A 16,557-nucleotide genomic window follows, 5' to 3' on the forward strand; every position below is an offset into this window, starting at 1 on the left:
CTATGATCTCCTTCAAATGATATTGCATTGGTTAAAGTAGGAGTTTTTCCTTGTGTGAACTTTAACAGCACTTTCTCAAAACTGCCTTTTCGCGGTAGTTGCCATCTGACCCCATCATTGTTTTACTTTATTTATGACCAATTTTTGTGAAATTTGGCACAGGCTATCCTTTTGATGTAAGCTGTGATCCTATGGAGCAAAATTGGATTTAGTTAAATAATTGAGGAGATTTTAGATCAAAATCCTTATGCGGAAGTGTTTGGTTGCCATGGTAGCACGAAAGACCCTATCCCGAATCTACTCCATAGGATCACAGTTTAATCCATGGTAATTGTGCCTGAGAAGTTTCAACCATTTAACTATGAATTCTATAGAAAAAAAGTATGGGGGGCAGACAGCAACCCCCAGTTTATGATATGAAGTTCAGAAGTTAGTAATTAACTACCAGAGCTCGAAATTAAAAAAAAATCCAGGTTGTCCCTATTTCAAAAGTCGGGCAAGCAAAGCTGTGAATTTGGTTGCCCTGATGAATCCTTGGTTGCCTGGTAGAAGTGAAACGCGGAAGTCTGGCTTTAACTTGTGGCATATTCAAAATGGCGTCTTTGATCTTGATCGCCTCCAGACAAGAATCTTTGTGTTTGTCTCTTACATTTTCGTACCAGGAAATGTCTTATAAAATTTACAGATATCCAAAACATAGGAAAACGCTTAGCTGCGGCAAATTATTAACTTCATACTACCGGACATTGACAAAACAAAACCGTCACGTAGGTCAGGTGCTGTTTATGGTTAATTTATTTTCTATTTTTGGCTCGGTTGTCCGTTGTTTTTTCCCCAGACAACCAGCCTCCTAATTTTTCTAAAAATTGGTTGCCCGGTAAACCTTTTGGTCGTCTCGGACGACCGCTAATTTCGAGCACTGAACTACGGTTTAATAATTTCATCTCGATTTCAATTTCCTGAATAGATCTTTCTGAAGGGATGCTCTGAGCAAAATTTCATGTTTTCTATAAGATTGTTAAAGAGTTTTGTTTCTTTAAAGTTAGTCACTACAATTGCAAAAATCTGACTAGATGGCCCCCTTAAGATAATCCCCAACACAGGCCCAGTTTCGTTCAAAATGTTGAGGATTGTGTGATTATTCAAAGTTAAGAGCTAAGGGGAGTGAAAAGTATCTCCCTATCGTCTGTGACTGCGCAACGAAAAATTTCTCTCAAAATTCCATCTTTATTCTTCAAATAAACAACAAGTCTGCCAGATTCACAGTTCACCAGTTTCAGAATAATCATTATTTCCAAGAGGATGACCATGTTTTCTACTTTTAAAATTTTTTTTACTCCATTCATCTAACAGAAACAGAAAAATACTTGGAACATGTTTGACGTCAGATGATATGGAGGGGTTTTACATGTTTCTTTTACCTTCACTATTTAGTAATGTTCAAGTTAAAGGTTTGTTTCTATTTCATGAATAAAAACAAACTTGACAGTACTTGTTGATTGCTTTTTTTTCCACTTTTTTTCATTAAAATCAACAAAAAAGTTTCGGCTTTCACATTTGTTTAGTGCTAACTTAGGAAAGTAGACTTTGCGATGTTTTTGTTTCAGTCAGGATCGGTCATTGATTCTTTTTTTTTTTTGCTTTTTGCTTTTTTTTCTAAGACAAGAAAGTTTCAGCTTAGGTTTCAGATATGAAAGTAGATTTTCTGAAAACTTTTTTTTAAGAATTTTTTTTCCTTTTATCCTTTTTTTATGCGGTCATCAAGTGGTGTGATACTTCTTAGTTCCATCTTGCAACAGTTTTTTTGAAAAGAAAATGAAATCGTGGAGTATCTGGCCCATGTTCTTCTACTCTTAGTTCCTCCTTCGTCGTCGTCGTTTCCGTTTGTAGGGTTCAGTTTGTGCCCGTACTTCAGCCTGTAGAAAAAGTTGTCAAGTAAATATTCTCCTCGAACTCGCACTCGAGTTATATCTCTCATAATATATGTAATGCCGCACTAAATAAAATTGCTAGTAAACTCAGATTAACCTGAACATGGGAAATATTTCTGGAATGTGCTTAGACCGGTTGAGGATAATAAACCAGTTAGGCGTGCATGAGAAATGTTAATTGTTCACGGCAACGCTGATTGGTTTGCGGATTTGTTGTTTACTTTCATTTCCTGATCTTTTATGTATTTACTCACAACGTTACTATTATTCCAGGCACAGTACCCCTACTGCTCATCCTTACAAAACTCTATTCACACACTCTCAATTTCATATGGACCTGGTTAAATAGCAATTGGGTGTTACTTTAAGACATACCTCAGGAACAAATGACTCCCCGTTCCACACTCTTTTGATACGATTCCTGCGCCCTCTGTTTGGCTTAGCGGGCTCAACAGCAACCTGAAACCAAATATATTGAATTTCGTTTCACTGATCTTTGAAATCTCCAAAAAGGGATGTGCAAGTGATCGCTATCATGGTTCAGAAAGAATGATAAACGATGTAATTATTGATCTCAGAAGTAATGAATTCACTCACTTTACTCTTTTTTGCAACAGAACGAGATGAGATAGAAACTAAAAGAATTGCAGGCTGGCTGTCATTAAAGATGCAAGATGGCTTTGCTAACCTGAGATTGGATGGTAACATTTTCTGGGGCCATCAGGACTATTGGATGTTCCAGGGTTCCGGCACCAAGGAGTGCGTGATAAGCATTTGTGAGACACAAATGAGCATACTCCAAAGCTTCTGGACTTGTGGGATTTTCCACTTTAACTCTTACGACATTTTCATGAAAAGCCGGCTCTAAACATAAATTAAAAAATAATATGAAAATTAAAATTACACAACTATATTAACACTGGACCACACTCCTAGATCCCACAGATACACAGTTAAAAACACCCGGGGTGCACGTGACATTATTATTGTCACTTCAATAAGACAACAACTACGAACCACTTCTGAATACCCCAGTGAACGATACAAATAAAACTAAACTTCTTCCGTTCAGATAAGTAAAAAACGTCGTCTATCTCACCTTCAGCTTGTGGCTCATTCGTCTCCATGAATAAACATAGAGATTTTCGCAATGGCTCCTCAGACTCTTTCTCAGATGTATCTGAACTTTCTGGAGCACTGCGCTTTCGTTTCCTGCTCTTTCCTATCAGTTCAAAATAGAGAGTCAACCTCCTGCACTTAATGTAAATATTATAGTATGAAAAGCCTCTTCTACGTAACCTTCAGCTCGTGAGGATATCTCCTTGCCTGTCGATGTTGCTCCGTTAGTCGGTTCACCCGACTAACGCAGCAATATCGACAGGCAAGAATATAACTGATAACTGGTCTGATAAATGACAACTAATTCGGCTTTCTGAAAGGAAGATCCACAGTAACACAGTTGTTATCATCGTTGAGTGACTGGGCTAAATCAAGTTATTTGTCTCGTCCAACTAACGTGGTTTTCTTTGACATGGCCAAGGCATTTGACAGCGTTCCTCACGCGAGCGGCTCCTGCTGAAGTTGAAAAGTAATGATGTTGACGGCCGCTTATATACCTGGCTCAGGCACTTCCTGACAATTCTGAATACCTCAGTCAACGATACACATAAAACAAAACTTTTTCCGTTCAGATAAGTCAAAAGCGTGTTCTATCTCATCTTCAGCCTGGGGAGATACAGCTTGTGGTTCATTTGTCGCCATGAATAAACATCGAGATTTTCGCAATTTCGCACTACAGATTCAACCACCTGTACCTAATCTCATTATTTTAGTATCACAAAAGAGTTGAGAGAAGTCAAAAGCCTCTTCAAACTAACCTTCAGCTTCTGGGGATATTCCGTTGTCTGTTGAAGTCCATGAGTCAGTCGGTTCACCGGGTGGATGCATATGCTCAATCGTCACCTTTGCTGTGGATGAATCAGTTTTCTCAACAGCCAAGCATGGGACTTTTGGCAACGGTTCATCAGTTTGGTGTAAATTTGTCTCCATGATTAAACATTGGGATTTTTGTAATGGCTCGTCGGACTCTTTCTCAGATGTATCTAAACTTTCTGGAACACTGCGCTTTCGTTTCCTTTTGCTTCCTAAAAGTTAAAGAAGAAGAAAAGGAAGTCAACTACCTATGCTTGATATTTATATTTCAAAATCTGAAACAAACCTAAGATTAACTCAAAGAAAGTTAAGACATATTCATGGAATTTTTATATCTAATGCTTCTAGTAAGATACATCTTGAGTTTGCCAATGGTTTATAAGAATTCTGTGAGTAGTGTCACTTCCCACCGAGTGAAAAGGTGATTTTTGTTTGCTCCGGTTATCAAGAAAACTTAAAACGATGACGAACAATATGCCTTCTTCAAAATAAAAAATCTAAAGTCCACTGGCATCTCTTAAGTACTGATGTTACACTCACCTTTGGACACCAGGTTGGAATTTTCCAATCCAGTTGAAATCTTTGCATCGAGGCAGGAGGATTTCGAGCAAGATGGACTGATTTTTCTTTCGGATGTTTCTCCATCGCAGCAAAAGGAGATGATACCAGAGCTCTCCAAATCAATTTTTTGTAATCCTGGTGACTTTCGAAGTGGATCGACGTAACACTTGTCATGACTCTGCTGATCAATGGATGGACTCTCATTTACCATTTCACATAAAACGGAATTCTTACTGGCTTCCACCTCATGAACAATCGACGACACTCTTGAGTCACCGAGGGAGTCCCAAGTTGGCCCCTGTTCTTTGGCACCATTTAGGGATGGCGATTCTCCGATCAAAAAGTCAACAATCCTGGAGGATTTCGTTATGACTTGATTTGCATCAACATCTAAGGATATTGCTGGTATACCGAAGACATAACTTTCCTTTTTGAGGGACGCCCCTGCGTTGTAGCTGAAGGATGACTTATCGGCGGTATCCAAATCAGTTTTCATCGATCCACCTGAGGATGGTGCGGAAGGTTCGCCAGTTGCTTCTGTATCACAGGTTGTTTCAAAATCAATATGTATGGATCCTCCAGATATCGATGGGGCACTCCGGGAATGATTAACAGAACTCTGCGCAGTGAGCGATGGAGGGTATCCTACCTCATTTATCTCCCATACGGGAGAAGCGCACTCTTTGGATGCACCTGTATTCAACAGATCGAAAAACAAGGCTATCTACTTTCGTTATATCTTCACAGCTTTACGTGTTAACCCATTCCTTGTTGAAAATTTGAGGTTGTAAAATCGATGTTTCATGGTACCCATTGTATCTAATGTAAAAGATATTGAACAAAGATTGAATATGGGTTTGTTGTCACGCTATTGTATCTTGAGATAACTTTATACAAAGAAAGACTCCCTCTGGCACCGTACACCGAGGAAAGGTGAAAAACATGATAATACTGATTTTCCTTCTATTGAGATTTCTTTAGTTTTGACAACATGTTGGTCTCGTACTTTTGGGAATAATCAGACTATCCCTCAAAGCATAGAGTTGTCACTGCAAGCCTCCACATGACTTCCTTAAGATACTTTTGAGTTACCTGAAGACATCTCCGTTGACTCCGATGAATCCATTCCCTTTAATGATAGCATTAAAACCTTCGTGTAACTGGAAGAATCTTCGTTTACTGGACCTGGACCAGCCTCCACAGACTCACTCGTAGTTAGCTCGGGTTGATTCAGGTGGCTGGAGGTATCCAACTGCGATGAGGTTGTATTCACCAGATCGAGAACGAAACTGTCAACCCGATTCATTGCCGCCATGGATATATTCCGTAAATAAAAAGAGTTTGAAGGAAGTGCTGCGCTCTCGTCCTTCATAACTTCCTGCTGACACGAAGAGCCTTTGTTGGTTGTCTCATCATCGTCTTCGATTGATGTTTCCTGAGAGTTTGCCAAAGAGTCCCCAGTTGTGTCATAGTTCTCCATATCAACATGAGCCGATCCCTGAGACACAACTGCGTTGATCTCATGAGAAGGAACTGCTACACTCTCGTCCTTCATAACTTCCTGCTGACATGAAGAGCCTTGGTTGTTTGTCTCATCTTCGTCTTCAATTGACGGTACTTGAGAGTTCGCCAAAGAGTCTCCAGGTGTGATGTAGTTCTCCATGTCAACATCAACCAATCCCTGAGATGCTTTCGATGCATTTACCTGGAGTGCCGATTTCATTTCTAGATTGTGAATTAAAGGGTTTGCACTTTGTAAGTTTTTGTTTGGTCTAGATTATTGTTAGAAAAAAGTCACAGAAAACCTCCTGGGAAACAGGGAAAAAAACACCACCAAACGGAAACGTGCTTAACACTAAAACTCTTAACGAAAATAATATCCAAAAAATATCCATTTCGTCCAAAACTGACAAACTTGTAAACGCCAACATGATAGCCGAACAAATGCTGACAAGTTGTCTTCATATCTATAAAGTTCAAAGCGCAGGCGCTAGTCGCGCGTCCCATCAAGTCAGTTCTGTCATCTTAACAGGTCTGTATGTTTTCAAACTTTTTTTTTTGATACACTCTAATATGATTTTTTGAACGAAACCCACTAATATATTTCAGTGGTTTTTCTGAATTCCCTGATAATATATAAGTTGGTATCCACGTTCTTAATTATTGATTCCAATACGAGGCGCGTTGCTGGACTTGACGAGCCACAATTTGCTTCACAGGCAAAACCAGCAGGTGTCATACTCGATGTAAAGTGCGACACTGGTTGCTTTATGCCTTGTTTTTATATGGAAAGAAAGACTCCCTCTGGCACCGTACACCGAGGAAAGGCGAAAAACAAATTATAGTACTGATTTTCTTTCACTGCAAGCCTCCACATGACTTCCTTAAGATACTTTTGAGTTACCTGAAGACATCTCCGTTGACTCCGATGAATCCTTTCCCTTTAATGATAGCATTAAAACCTTCGTGTAACTGGAAGAATCTTCGTTCACTGGACCTGGACCAGCCTCCACAGACTCACTCGTAGTTAGCTCGGGTTGATTCAGGTGGCTGGAGGTATCCAACTGCGATGAGGTTGTATTCACCAGATTTAGAACGAAACTGCGCACCCGATTCTTTACCGCCATGGATATATTCCGTAAATAAAAAGAGTTTGAATCTTGATCAGGCACACCTGCGTTGATCTTATTGGAAGGAACTGCTGCGCTCTCCTGCTTCATAACTTCCTGTTGACATGAAGAGCCTTTGTTGGCTGTCTCATCATCGTCTCCGATTGATGGTACCTGAGAGTTTGCCAAAGAGTCCCCAGTTGTGTCGTAGTTCTCCACATCAAAATCAGCCGATCCCTGAGACACAACTGCGTTGATCTCATTAGAAGGAAGTGCTGCACTCTCGTCCTTCATAACTTCCTGCTGACATGAAGAGCCTTGGTTGCTTGTCTGATCATCGTCTTCGATTGACGGTACTTGAGAGTTCGCCAAAGAGTCTTCAGTTGTGTTGTAGTTCTCCATGTCAACATCAACCAATCCCTGAGATGCTTTCGATGCATTTACCTGGAGTGCAGATTTCTTTTCTAGATTGTGGATTAAAGGGTTTGCACTTTGTAAGTTTTTTGTTTGGTCTAGATTATTGTTAGAAAAAAGTCACAGAAAACCTCCTTGGAAACAGGGAAAAAAACACCACCAAACGGAAACATGCTTAATACTAACACTCTTAACGAAAATAATATCCAAAAAAATATCCATCTCTTCCAAAAGAGAAAAACTTGCACACGCCTACATGATAGCCGAACAAATGCTGACAAGTTGTCTTCATATCTGTATAGTTCAAAGCGCATGCACTAGTCGCGCGTTTCATCAAGTCTGTTCTGTCATCTTAACAGTTCTGGATGTTTTCAAACTTTTTTTTTGATACACTCTGATATGGTTTTTTTAACGAAACGCACTAATATATTTCAGTGGTTTTACTGAATTCCCTGATGATATATAAGTTGGTATCCACGTTCTTAATTATTGATTCCAATACGAGGCGCGCTGCTGGACTTGACGAGCCACAATTTGCTTCACAGGCAAAACCAACAGGTGTCATACTCGATGTAAAGTGCGACACTGGTTGCTTCATGCCTTGTTTTTATATGGAAAGAAAGACTCCCTCTGGCACCGTACACCGAGGAAAGGCGAAAGACAAATTATAGTACTGATTTTCCTTTTTTCCTTCTATTGAGATTTCTTTAGTTTTGACAAGATGTTGGTCTCGTACTTTTGGGAATAATCAGACTATCCCTCAAAGGTTAGAGTTGTCACTGCAAGCCTCCACATGACTTCCTTAAGATACTTTTGAGTTACCTGAGGACATCTCTGTTGACTCCGATGAATCCTTTCCCTTTAATGATAGCATTAAAACCTTCGTGTAACTGGAAGAATCTTCGTTCACTGGAGCTGGACCAGCCTCCACAGACTCACTCGTAGTTAGCTGGGGTTGATTCAGGTGGCTGGAGGTATCCAACTGCGATAAGGTTGTATTGACCAGATCGAGAACGAAACTGTCAACCCGATTCTTGGCCGCCAGGGATACATTCCGTAAATAAAAAGAGTTTGAGTCCTGATCAGGTACACCTGCGTTGATCTCATTGGAAGGAAGTGCTGCGCTCTCGTCCTTCATAACTTCCTGCTGACACGAAGAGCCTTTGTTGGTTGTCTCATCATCGTCTTCGATTGATGGCACTTGTGAGTTTTCCAAAGAGTCCCCAGTTGTTTCGTAGTTCTCCATATCAACATCAGCCGATCTCTGAGACACAACTGCGTTGATCTCATTAGAAGGAAGTGCTGCACTCTCGTCCTTCATAACTTCCTGCTGACATGAAGAGCCTTGGTTGTTTGTCTCATCGTCGTCTTCAATTAACGGTACTTGAGAGTTTGCCAAAGAGTCCCCAGTTGTGTTGTAGTTCTCCATGTCAACATCAGCCAATCTCTGAGATGCTTTCGATTGATTTACCTGGAGTGCAGATTTCTTTTCTAGATTGTGGATTAAAGGGTTTGCACTTTGTAAGTTTTTTCTTTGGTCTAGGTTATTGTTAGAAAGAAGTTACAGTAAACCTCCTGGAAAACAGGGAAAAAAGAACACCCCCAAACGGAAATGTGCTTAACAGTAAAACTCTTAACGAAAATAATATCCAAAAAATATCCATCTCTTCCAAAACTGACAAACTTGCACACGGTAACATGATAGACTACCAAATGCTGACAATTTGTCTTAATATTTATAAAGTTCAAAGCGCATGAGCTAGTCGCGCGTCCCATCAAGTCAGTTCTGTAATCTTATCAGTTCTGTATGTTTTCAAACTTTCTATTTTGATACACTCTAATATGGTTTTTTTAACGAAACGCACTAATATATTTCAGTGGCTTTACTGAATTCCCTGATGATATATAGGTTGGTATCCACGTTCTTAACTATTGATTCCAATACGAAGCGCGCTGCTGGACTTGACGAGCCACAATTTGCTTCACAGGCAAAACCAACAGGTGTCATACTCGATGTAAAGTGCGACACTGGTTGCTTCATGCCTTGTTTTTATTTGGGAAGAAAGACTCCCTCTGGCACCGTACACCGAGGAAAGGCGAAAGACAAATTATAGTACTGATTTTCCTTTTTTCCTTCTATTGAGATTTCTTTAGTTTTGACAAGATGTTGGTCTCGTACTTTTGGGAATAATCAGACTATCCCTCAAAGCATAGAGTTGTCACTGCAAGCCTCCACATGACTTCCTTAAGATACTTTTGAGTTACCTGAAGACATCTCCGTTGACTCCGATGAATCCTTTCCCTTTAATGATAGCATTAAAACCTTCGTGTAACTGGAAGAATCTTCATTCAGTGGACCTGGACCAGCCTCCACAGACTCACTCGTAGTTAGCTCGGGTTGATTCAGGTGGCAGGAGGTATCCAACTGCGATGAGGTTGTATTCACCAGATCGAGAACGAAACTGTCAACCCGATTCTTGGCCGCCAGGGATACATTCCGTAAATAAAAAGAGTTTGAATCCTGATCAGATACACCTGCGTTAATCTCATTGGAAGGAAGTGCTGCGCTCTCGTCCTTCATAACTTCCTGCTGACACGAAGAGCCTTTGTTGGTTGTCTCATCATCGTCTTCGATTGATGGCACTTGTGAGTTTTCCAAAGAGTCCCCAGTTGTTTCGTAGTTCTCCATATCAACATCAGCCGATCCCTTAGACACAACTGCGTTGATCTCATTAGAAGGAAGTGCTGCACTCTCGTCCTTCATAACTTCCTGCTGACATGAAGAGCCTTGGTTGTTTGTCTCATCTTCGTCTTCAATTGACGGTACTTGAGAGTTTGCCAAAGAGTCTCCAGGTGTGATGTAGTTCTCCATGTCAACATCAGCCAATCCCTGAGATGCTTTCGATGCATTTACCTGGAGTGCAGATTTCTTTTCTAGATTGTGGATTAAAGGGTTTGCACTTTGTAAGTTTTTTCTTTGGTCTAGGTTATTGTTAGAAAGAAGTTACAGTAAACCTCCTGGAAAACAGGGAAAAAAGAACACCCCCAAACGGAAATGTGCTTAACACTAAAACTTTTAACGAAAATAATATCCAAAAAAGATCCATCTCGTCCAAAACTGACAAACTTGCACACGGTAACATGATAGACTACCAAATGCTGACAATTTGTCTTAATGTTTATAAAGTTCAAAGCGCATGAGCTAGTCGCGCGTCCCATCAAGTCAGTTCTGTAATCTTATCAGTTCTGTATGTTTTCAAACTTTCTGTTTTGATACACTCTAATATGGTTTTTTTAACGAAACGCACTAATATATTTCAGTGGCTTTACTGAATTCCCTGATGATATATAGGTTGGTATCCACGTTCTTAATTATTGATTCCAATACGAAGCGCGCTGCTGGACTTGACGAGCCACAATTTGCTTCACAGGTAAAACCAACAGGTGTCATACTCGATGTAAAGTGCGACACTGGTTGCTTCATGTCTTGTTTTCATATGAAACTGGATTATTTAAACACGAAAGAACCGATAAATAAATTGGGATTGACTTAAATCACAAAACTAGCCGTTCACGTTATAACATTTGGCCGTTCGTGCTAGCTATTCGACGGTGCTGCGTGCGCATTTCGCAAAAACCGAAATCAAGCTTCAAGAAATCTTAAAATGCGTAAAACAAAGGAGCGTACTGACCTTGGTTCACAACAGCTTCTAATCCGACCTAGTATATCAGAAGAGGAATTTTTGTGAATCATTGTAAATTCATATAATACGTAAGAAGCGATAACAGTTTTTAAGCAGTTGTTTATGTTTTGTGCCGAAGACATCAACCCTTGGAGGCTGTTTTTGTTTAAGTTCGTCTCTCCAGTTCCGACCCAAACAAGCGATATTACGCCGCCTACAGTACTCAAAACCAACAAATACCCCTTAGTACCTTGAGGATTTCTTATCGGTACAAATTCATGTCAATAGAAATTCATTACCATCTGTAAGGAGGTTGAACCTATACCTCTGATAATCGAGCTTAAGACAAGCCTGAAAATAACTTAGGAAGGACCCCCCTACAAATTTGCCAAATTTAGGATACATTCTCCCAGCTTGTTACTCTCTGATCTATATTTGAACCAGTTGGTGTATCAAAGAGGTAACTGACCTTCCTTATCTGAATTATCTTAGTTCACCTGCCATACTAATGAATCAACTCATCACAACAAGTCGTTCAGGGCCGGCTATGAAAGCGAGGTCTAGCCTAAACCACGGTTTTACGCAAGCCATGGGCCTTAGGTATTCTATATAAGGGAGTTGATTTAATGAAATAAATTTCCTTCCACTGTTAGCTCTGACCCTCTTGACTCTGTTCACAAAAATAAATCTTCAGCTAACCACAGTTAAACTTTGTTTGAATAATGAACCCTCTATGTCTCACCATTGCAGTGGTTGATAGACTCTCCCTCATTCCAGGGGTACTGCCGTCAAGCTCTTTGAGGAGCGTTTGCAGTAGATTACGCGCTGACGGACTTGAAGAGCCTAGGGGTCCATACAAAGCACCAACGAGCAGAATTCGGACTTGATCTGTTATTGGAGAAGAAAAAGAAAATGATAAATCACAGCTTTGGTGACAACACTTATCATTTCTTAAGCAGTCTTAAGTTTTATAGCTTAGGGAAAGAACTTCTAAAAAAAAAAAACCTGCAAAGAGGAACAAGGGAACGTTTTGTTTACCAGTAGAGTCCCATTTGGTAGAGGTATCCACCAGCTCTTGTTTGGTACTGGAGTCCTATTAACCGGAATAAAAAAATTATATCAAATTCGATATCTGATCCTCTTTGGGCTAAAAAGGAATGTGACTACTTCTAACTACCGACACACGCACACACACATGCAAACAAAATTAAACAAAACAGACGAAAAAACAAAAAAGTGAGTTTCGATTGATCTTTGTGGCAGCGCGTGCAACGCCATCGATTGACCTCTTTATGCTTAGTCAGTACAAGTTGGACCTGCCTTGTACAAAAAACGCTCGGATATGAACCAACAGCAAACTGAAATGACTGACTTAAGAACTGATTTTTAAAAATCGAGTTTCCAGATGGGGTTTGAACCCACGACCCTCCGTGATCTAGTCGGATGCTCTAACCACTGAGCTACAGGAGACTCTATGGTGAGCAAGGGTCAATTAGTGGGTATTGACTGGAACCGCATCACGCGGTTCCAGTCAATACCCACTAATTGACCCTTGCTCACCATAGAGTCTCCTGTAGCTCAGTGGTTAGAGCATCCGACTAGATCACGGAGGGTCGTGGGTTCAAACCCCATCTGGAAACTCGATTTTTAAAAATTGTTTATTTCATCTTTATAAGAACTGATTGCATAAAAATTTACGAATTAATCGTGTTATTTCCTCAACGTAACCTTCCGTGGACGCGTGATTCGATCGATTCAAAATCAAGCAGAGTTACAAGTAACTGACGTTTGATACAAGACAGTGTTCGGAAGCGGGTACGGTAGCCTCTTGAAAAAGCAGAAGTGTTAATTCGAGTAGAAAAAGGTTTAACGGTGAAATTGTGAACTTAGTAAAAAAAAACACCGACAACCTCAAAAATCGCGACTGAAAAACTAAAAACAAAAAGCTTGTACAAGCGAAAATCGCACGCGTAACTTGCTTTCAAGACAGTGTTCGGAAGCGGGTACGGTAGCCTCTTGAAAAAGCAGAAGTGTTAATTCGAGTAGAAAAAGGTTTAACGGTGAAATTGTGAACTTAGTAAAAAAAAAACACCGACAACCTCAAAAATCGCGACTGAAAAACTAAAAACAAAAAACTTGTACAAGCGAAAATCGCACGCGTAACTTGCTTACGATGTTTCAAAGCGCGCGCGCTAATCACGCGTTACGCAAGTTCAGTAACTGTCTTCTTGACAGACTATTTCCCGCGCAGGTCGACACGAGTCGAGTTTCTGTTGCTAAAATCTCTTGTTAGTTACCATAGGCAGTGTATTAATTGTTAATCAGATAATTGCTAATGGGGTAACATGATAATTAATGAATTAATTTTTTTACCATGCAATACGTCACAATTGCTCCTGATTAATTTCTTCGGGGTCGTTCGAAATAAACTATTTCAGCGGTTTCTAGCAGAAGCAGCACATTCGAGTTTTTTTTGTGAGATGCGCGCACTTAACAAACAGAAGCCGCCTGAGAGTTGGATGCAAAGTTTGTATAACTTACCTTACTCTTTGGAGGATGGTCGGCAGATAGTAAAGGTGTTTGTTTTTCATCGTTCATCATGTTTAGTTTCGAAGCAAAAACAACGACTTATGGGTGCAGCGAAAAACACGTCTGACCTCGGCGAGTGTTTGACGCGAAATGAGTTAATTGAAATGAACTTCAATAATTAAAACGTCACAATAAGAAAACTAATTAGGGCTTCATTAACGTGCCAACTAATTAAGCCAATTATAGGCAATTAAATGTTTCAGGCAAACGTTAAACTACAACGATTGCACTTTAATGAAATTTCAAAGCTGACGAAAATCCTCTTTAACAACCTATAAAACTTTGATTATGAGGTGTTCTTTAATCGTAACGGTTTTTGTAATTTAGTCAAACTGTCATCTGATTTCCTGAATGTTAATTACCAACGTTTTTAAATCGCTATTTAATCCCGTTTGTTCCCCAAATATTGACTCATGGTGACGTTTTTTAATTGGATAAGCTGTTTAACACATCTATCGAATCACGTGGCCAATTAAATACTTAATTGCAATCGCAACAAAGGATAATTGAAAGAAGTTCCTGAAGAAGTTCAACTTTGAAGGGAAAAGAAAATAACGACGAGAGGAATAAAATATTGACGCTTGGCGATATCGCTAGAGTAACAGGGTAGAAAAACTGAAGAAAGTGATAGAAAATTGGCGTATAATACTTTTTTTTAGGATGTCCTGTTTTAATTTCACCTGAAACTAATCTAAAGCAGATAAACGGGCTGGAATGCAACGACAAAACGGATGATCTTTCATGACAACTTATATGAGTTTTAGATCCTTCAGTCTTCAAATATCAATCCTTTAATAGATATGGAAAACCTGAAATAGCTTGAACAATAACAGTCACATTCTAATTCAAGCGTAATAAAAATGACACGTATTGAAATCACTGAAAGACTAAGGGGGCAAAAGAAACTAGCATTTTTCGACTGATATCCACGATCCTCTACAAAATACATGTTCATGAATTTTATAACACTATCACCGCATTTATTATATTATGGCTTTTATGTTTACCTTTTTCTTTATGATCTGTTAGAAGCGATCCGACAATAACTGCACAGGAAAAGCGATACCTCCAACATCCGCCAGTGACAAAAACGCGAGCATTATCACGAACAGTCGTTTACAAATACCGAAGATGCTGAAGGAAGACCGACTGCGGATAACTGTTGGATGCGATATTTCCGGGCTCAGTATCTCTAATTTAAATTTTTCTAGGTCGAGGGTTCTTATTCAGTTCAGTCACCCAGAAAAGGACCATTTATAAGACCGCATCCAGTAGGTTTAAAACTTCAAATAGAACAATCTCTCTCACGTTTAAAGGTTTGTTTCGCTAGGTATATTTAACTCTTGCGTGCTAGTGTTGAATATTTTTTTCTCTGACAAGATAAGTTGTGAAAAAAGTGGACAGACTTTTCGTTACTTAGGCGCTAGCTCTTTCGCTTTTCAGAGTTAATCGTTCCACCAATCAACAAGTCTTAAAAAATGAGTAGATTCAACACCCTTGTGATTGGAGAAATGATATTTACGCAAATTAGATAAAGCGGGTTCCCTTTCTTTTCCCTTGCATGTATACTTAATCGTGACTACGATGTCTCTTAAATAAAGCAGGCTAGTTACTAAAAAAAAGACAACTATGCTGATTAGACTTTTTCTGAATACTTGATCGTTAAAGAATGTTTAATACATAAATAATTTATAGCGCCAGGGACTATTTTTCTGATGTTTCACGACGAAGTGACTTCAATTTGGCAAAGCTGAGATCAAACAAACAGAAAATTCGGCGACACAATAGGGTGGGTTACTTTATTAACAAATTAAACAATGCTTCGTAATTGGTAATCGATTTTATCAACAATTCTTTTAAAAACAGACACCATCAAGTCGGAAAACATATGAGAGTCTGAAACAAAAAGGAAAAACTATGTAACCTTAAGAAAAACGCTTTTTATAACTTCTTCGCCAAGATTAATTAAGAACTCATTGTAAAAGGATTGGAACAAGTAAATGTCATTATTTCAGTTGAAAAAAAAGAAAGTTTTAACTAGCAGATCAATAGTTTTATAACAGAAATGCACACGCAGTGACGCATCATCTGATAATTCAATCCATTTTCCAAGCCGGTGTTCTATTTTAGATTTGAGGTACACGCGCCCTCTAAGCGAAATGAATATATTTTTTCTGCTCTTAATTTTCGTCTAAAGGTCTGAAGAAGTAACGTCACTAAAACCATATGAAAAAGTGCCGACATGAGGTTGAAGTTAAATGTTTTGAGAGGTATTTTTAAGAGCGACTTTTTTTCAATACCGCGTGAGAGGTGGCACTGCACATCGACCGTAAAATGACTATCCTCATATTTCAGTCAGACACCAAATTCACGTGGACAGAATCTTAATGAAAGAAACTTTACAAGTTGAACACAAAAACTTGCTAAGATGCTCGACGATATCTTAAATGATCTTCAAAAGAACTTTAAGATCTTTTAAGATTCTCAAACAGCTTTTAAGAATGTTTGCAGAATCTGTTAAAATTAGTAGATATCATAAATTTTTTTCAGACCAATTAGTGGGTATCTGATAGTTTGTGCAATACATAGTAACTAGATGTGTGAGAAATGGAGATCCCAACCAAGAAAAAATTTCTTTATCCAACATTTATGCAAAATTTATTGCAAGTTCTGAACACTGAAATTAATAACTAACAAAGATCTCGATAAGAAACATTAACTGGTGAACTTGCATGATTAAAATAACAATTGCACAAGAAGAGTTGTTAAGGATTTAAGAACAATTGTTTTAATTGTTGGAATCATTTGATAGTTCAGTCAGTCAGTGGACTTGTCAAA

The 16,557-nt window shown here is 39.1% G+C and overlaps 1 protein-coding gene across 1 annotated transcript; it reads right to left on the bottom strand.

The window, feature by feature from the left end:
- Positions 1–1,207: 1,207 nt before the first annotated feature.
- Positions 1,208–13,881, bottom strand: LOC111345944 (uncharacterized). The gene is made up of 14 exons (XM_088750359.1): positions 13,672–13,881; positions 12,169–12,223; positions 11,873–12,018; positions 11,140–11,167; positions 9,713–10,381; positions 8,270–8,938; positions 6,829–7,497; positions 5,517–6,149; positions 4,404–5,117; positions 3,809–4,075; positions 3,031–3,153; positions 2,620–2,795; positions 2,307–2,390; positions 1,208–1,916 (listed from the first exon to the last, which is right to left on the bottom strand). The coding sequence occupies exons 1-14, from the start codon at positions 13,729–13,731 to the stop codon at positions 1,854–1,856; spliced, it is 4,356 nt and encodes a 1,451-aa protein (XP_088606485.1). The 5' UTR covers positions 13,732–13,881; the 3' UTR covers positions 1,208–1,853.
- Positions 13,882–16,557: the final 2,676 nt, after the last annotated feature.

The sequence above is a fragment of the Stylophora pistillata genome, chromosome 2 (assembly GCF_964205215.1).
Source record: "Stylophora pistillata chromosome 2, jaStyPist1.2, whole genome shotgun sequence".
NCBI classification, from domain to species: Eukaryota; Metazoa; Cnidaria; class Anthozoa; order Scleractinia; family Pocilloporidae; genus Stylophora; species Stylophora pistillata.

Excerpts from the sequence above, each read along its gene's own strand:
- LOC111345944 (XM_088750359.1), bottom strand. The coding sequence starts at position 13,731 with ATGATGAACGATGAAAAACAAACACCTTTACTATCTGCCGACCATCCT. Across the intron at positions 12,224-13,671 it reads ACCATCCTCCAAAGAGTAAG|GACTCCAGTACCAAACAAGA; the intron begins GTAAGTTATACA and ends TCCGGTTAATAG. Across the intron at positions 1,917-2,306 it reads GGGAGTCATTTGTTCCTGAG|GCTGAAGTACGGGCACAAAC; the intron begins GTATGTCTTAAA and ends CTTTTTCTACAG.